General features: G+C 48.1%; 1 protein-coding gene across 1 annotated transcript in view; it reads right to left on the bottom strand.

Annotated features, from left to right (window-relative positions):
- The window catches only part of PELP1 (proline, glutamate and leucine rich protein 1), a 34,186-nt gene extending 29,228 nt beyond the window's left edge, over positions 1 to 4,958 (bottom strand). The window contains exon 1 of the mRNA XM_017860218.1: positions 4,486 to 4,958. Within this exon, the coding sequence (XP_017715707.1) occupies positions 4,486 to 4,884 (399 nt within the window). The 5' untranslated portion in view covers positions 4,885 to 4,958. The remainder of the gene's footprint in view (positions 1 to 4,485) is intronic.
- Positions 4,959 to 5,555: the final 597 nt, after the last annotated feature.

Here is a 5,555-nt window from a genome sequence, read left to right as displayed (position 1 = left end):
AAAAAAAAAAAAAAAAAAAAATGGAGAATCTAAGAGAAGAGTACATATTGAAATTCTTTCAAATATTGTTCCAAGTTTTCTGAAAATTTTCAGTTATTTCAAAGTAATGCTAAAAGAAGAATGAGAGACAAAAAGTACAGATAACACTTTTAAGGAGTTTTTGCCATAAAAGGAAGTACACAAATGGCAAATGGGGCAGTAGTTAGAGGGTGATTTGTTTTTTGAGACAAAGTCTCCCTCTGTTGCCCACGCCAGAGTTCACAGGCACAATCTCGGCTCAGCGCAGTGTCTGCCTCCCAGACTCAAGCAATTATCCTGCCTCAGCCTCCTGAGTAGCTGGGATTACAGGCTTGTGCCACCACACCCAGCTAATTTTTGTATTTTTAGTAGAGATGAGGTTTTGCCATGTTGGTCAGGCTGGTCTCGAACTCCTGGCCTCAAATGATCTACCCATCTCGGCCTCCCAAATTGCTGGGATTACAGATGTGAGTCACTGCACCCGGCCCTAGAGGGTGAGTTTTTTTTTTCTCTTTGAGACGGAGTTTCACTCCGTTGCCCAGGCTGGAGCGCAGAGGCGCCATCTCGGCTTACTGCAACCTCCGCCCCCTGAGTTCAAGCGATTCTCCTGACTCAGCCTCTTGAGTACTGGGAATACAGGATTACAGATGCCTGCCACTGCACCCCACTAATTTTTGTATTTTTAGTAGAGACGGGGTTTCACCATCTTGGCCAGGCTGGTCTTGAACTCCTGACCTTGTGATCTACCCACCTTGGCCTCCCAAAGTGCTGGGATTATAGGCGTGAGCCACCATGCCTGGCCGAGGGTGAAGTTTTGAGCTGTATGCTGATGAAAATGATCCAACAGAAAGGGAGGCCAGGTTCAGTGGCTCATCCCTGTAATCCCAACATTTTGGGAAGCTGAGGCAGGAAGATTTTTTAATTTAAGTAGGAGTACACTCTAAAATATGACAAAAAGTGGCCGGGTGTGGTGGCTCACGCCTGTATTCCCAGCACTTTGGGAGGTCGAGGAGGGGGAGGATCACTTGAGGTCAGGAGTTCGAGACCAGCCTGACCAACATGGTGAAACTCCATCTCTACAAAAAATACAAAATTGGCTGGGTATGGTGGCGGGGGCCTGTAATCCCTTCCCCCCCCACCCCAGGAGGCTGAAGTGTAGAAGACAGAACAAGACACTGTCTCTGTCCTTCAAAAGAATATACAGGATAAATGACATTCGGGGATTTGCTTTAAAATGGCCCACCAGGCTGAGCACAGTGGTCCACCTCTGTAATCCCAGGATTCTGGGGGGCCAAGGCAGGAGGATCACTTGAGTCCAGGAGTTCAAGACCAGCCTGGACAACATACAGAGCCCCCATCTCTACAAAAATTTTTTTTTAATTAGCCAGGGGTGGTAGCACACCTGTAGTCCCAGCTACTCAGGAGGCTGAGGTGGAAGGATCACTTGAACCTGGGAGGTCGAGGCCAAGGCTGCAGTGAGCCATATTCTGGCCACTACACTCCAGCCTGAGTTAGAGTAAGATCCTATCTCAAAAAAAAAAAAAAGAAAAAAAAGCAAAGTTCCACCAAAAAAAAAAAAAAAAAAGCCAAGGTATGGGAGGAATGAAATAACACTGGCAAGTGTTCACTGTTAAATGTAGGTGATGGGCGCAGCACAGGGTGAGGTGGTGAAAATATTACTTGTTTATGTCTGAAATTTTACATAAGTTTTATTAATTACATACAAAAAAATCAAAGACTTGTCGAGTATAGGGGAGAGAGGTTGTAAGCATATGTGAAATAAACAAACAAACAGTAGGATAAAGAGCAGTCAATCATAGGTGGCCAAGAAATATATCCCAAAGGCAGTGACAAATAAGCAAATTGAGAAGACTGGGAACGAGGATGGGAGTTGGGGGGGAAGCGCTGCACAGAGAGGGATTCCAAGAGGAGAACAGTAAGTACAAAGGCTCTGAGGAAAGAACGCCCACAGGCTGAAGGATTTTTAAAAGCTGCAAACAGGATCAGAATTTTACTTTAGAAAGCTCACTCCAGCTAGGATTAAAGAGGGTAAGACTGAAGTCAAGGAGACCCGTTAAAAGATTGTTGCTATAATATACTCCAAGCTAGATACGGAGCACTGTGCTAGGATGGTTCCATTTTGGAACTACTGAACTTGTAGCACCTGTGGCAAAGACAAGTTGGCAGGTAGATGATCAAACAGTGGATCCCCCTTGCTCGCAAGCTCCAGGTCTATTTGCTGACTTTCATCTCTCATCTTAACTCGACTAGGAATTCTCTGAGAGAAAGGACCATGTCTTATTTGTCTACCTAGAGACGAGAAACAGTACCTAAAACATAACAGACACTCAATAAATGTTTGCTGAATGACACCTTTGGGGAAGGAAAGGAAACCCTCCACATAATCCCTTGTATTGAGGATCCAATTCAAAGAACACAAGTAGAAAAAAAATTCAAGGCAGGATGTATCTAAAAATGTAGCACAGGAAATATTACAGTGGGGCCCTAGTTTCCCACATCACTTAGCTTCTTTACTCAAAATTCTACTAGACTTCAGACATTTAAGAAAAATAAGCAAGACGTTAAGTTCATGTAGTTGACTTTGAGGGAGGAGAGGAAGTCCTGAAAGAGATGAAAGAAATCACACATTTATAGGCAGGATAGGTAATATTTCACAAATACTTATAAAAAAAATTTCTGGAGGGCTAGGCATGGTGGCCCATGCCTCTAATCCCAGCACTTTGGGAAGCGAAGGCAAGTGAATCGCCTGAGCTCAGAAGTTTGAGACCAGCCTGGGCAACATGGCAAAACCCCGTCTCTACCAAAAATACAAAAATTAGCCAGGCACTGTGGCGCGTGCCTGTGGTCCCAGCTACTCTGGAGGCTGAGGTGGAAGGATCCCTTGCGCCTGGGAAACAGAGGTTGCAGCGAGCCAAGATCATGCCACTGCACTCCAACCTGGGTGACAGAGTAAGATTTTGTCTCAAAAAAAAAAAAAAAAAAATCCAGGACTATTGTGAGAAAAAAAAAAAAAAAAAAAAAAAAAAAAAAAAAACCCGCTGTAATATAACTTACTGATGAAAACCACATAAATTAGAAGAGGGGAATTTAGACAGAAGAGAAAATACATAATCAGCTCCAGCATCTGTTACTGGGCTGAGATAGCAGAGATATAGTTTTGTCACCCTCAACTATGCAGAGTAATGTTAAAGACAAACAGATAGGGTTATCTGTGATAAATCCAGGGCTAAGGTTATTGAACCACCCAGCAGGCTGTGACAACCGTCTTCCTGGAAGGTAGCATAGAGCTGGGAAGGTCCCAGGAATGAAGGGTGGACACAGAAGATCTCCTGTATATGGGTCTTGAAGGATGGGTAGAATTTGGGGGAGGTTTAGTGGGAGAGGGAGGAGGATAGGAGATTGTTAAAGCAGCAGCTATTATGGGCTAGAAATATGCCTTCTTAGAATCAGTGCTTTCACGTGGACAAGATGGCGGGTTCAAGCTAGATTGGGGGCAATGAGAAAGAGATGGAAAAGAGTGGACAGATCTGAAAACTACTCAAAGGATAAAATCAACAGGACTCGATAGATTGCATATGGAGGTGTATGAAGAAGAGTTTAGAATTACTTGAGTGTCTAGCTTGCAGAACTGAATGGATATTAGATTCCATTCTTATAGAAATCCAACGGCTCCTAACCAGGCCTAAAACGCTCTGCATGACCCGACCACTGCCTACCCACCTCACCAGTCTCATCTGTACCGACTCTCTTCCCCTCCACATCTGAGCCCCAGGAACGATGGCCTTCTTTCCAGTTCCTTCCTACCACAGGGCCTTCCCACATGAGCTGAACAGCCCCTCCCATCTTTTTTCCCTACGGAACTGGCGTTTAAGCTGAGACCCTAAAGATGAATGCCCTATTCATCCTTAGGGTCTCAGCTTAAACGCCAGTTCCGTTGGAAAATCTCTGCCAGTCTTCAGATAAGGTTAGAGACCCCTGACAGTCAATTCTCATCTTGTTTCTCAGCATTTTGTATATCGCCACCACGTCTGTAACCGGAGCGCCTAGTACAGTATCTGACCCTCAGTAAGAGCTCGGAAAATGTTTATTATTGAATGCGTCATTAAGTCAGTCAAAATAATCCCCGAAACAGATATTGTCGGAGGAAAAAGAGGCTTTTAGATTATACAACTAGTGAGTGACCGGGCCTGGAACCTAATCGATTCCTGTGCGCCGACCAATAGACTAACAACAGAAAAAAAAGGCCCATTTTTCCCCTGGAGAAACTCATGGCCGATGAAGGAGAAATATGTGCATCCCGTCCGGAATGATACCTGGATCCCCTTTCTGCCCGCAGCTCTCCTTCCCTCAACCTCCCTATCGCACTTGCACTGCACCGCAATCCCGGTGCACAGGTGCCGCGCCAACCTCCCCACAGGGCCGCGGGCACGCGGGCCACGGACTCACCTGGGCCCCGCCCACCGACCCATGCAGTCGCAATAGGCACATGAGCCCGGGCAAATGTGGGGCCGAGCGGTTTGGGGGATGCACCGGAGCAACGGCAGACCCCGTTCGAGGTTGCAGCAAACCAGAAACACTCTCCAGCAACAGCAGGCGGAGCCGCGGGCCCGAATTCACTGCCGAGAGACCCCCGGTCCCGCCAGGAACCCCAGCCGCGGAGCCCGCAGAGGGCCCACTCAGAACGGCTGCCGCCATCTTCCCCCGGGCTCCAGTGGTGGCGTGGCGCGATGACGCAAACACACCGCGACGGCCGCCTACTGGGGAGTGGGCGTGGGGAGGGGGCTGCGGTCCTGCGCACTGGGTGAAGGCAGGCTGGACTCGCGGGCTCAGGCTGGGAAGGAGCATGCGCGGCGAGAGCAGGCTGGGCGCCGAGGCACCGGGGTGCTCGGTTCCTGGAGTGATGGCGGGTGAGCGTGTCCGAGGCGGTCCTGTGATGTTTAAGGTACACGTGGTCCGGACAAAAGGCGCCAAAGTCCGAACGATTTCCATTTAGCTAACGGAGTCTCGGGACATCTTCGCTGTAGAAATCAATAAGTCTCTCTTTTTTTTTTTTGAGACGGAGTCTCGCTCTGTGGCCCAGTCTGGAGTGCAGTGGCACGACCTCGGCTCACCACAACCTCCACCTCCCGGGTTCAAGCGATTCGCCTACCTCAGCCTCCCGAGTAGCTGCAATTACATTCGCACGTCACCTCGCCCGGCAAATTTTTTTGTATTTTTGTAGAGATGGGGTTTCATCATGTTGGTCAGGCTGGTCTTAAACTCCTGACCTCGGGTGTTCTGCCCGCCTCGGCCTCCCAAAGTGCTGGGATTACAGACGTGAGCCACCGCGCCCGGCGCAGGAATCAGTAACTCTCTAGGTAACTTGAAATCACAGACATTTTTAACTACATTTGCAACTTCAGAAATGATATGAGATGTGCGCCTTGCAAAAGCCAATTCAAGGCCGGGCGCGGTGGCTCAAGCCTGTAATCCCAGCACTTTGGGAGGCCGAGACGGGCGGATCACGAGGTCAGGAG

Source organism: Rhinopithecus bieti, unplaced genomic scaffold (assembly GCF_001698545.2).
Source record: "Rhinopithecus bieti isolate Rb0 unplaced genomic scaffold, ASM169854v2 scaffold_54263, whole genome shotgun sequence".
Taxonomy (NCBI): domain Eukaryota; kingdom Metazoa; phylum Chordata; class Mammalia; order Primates; family Cercopithecidae; genus Rhinopithecus; species Rhinopithecus bieti.
This window is presented reverse-complemented; position numbering and strand designations above follow the sequence as displayed.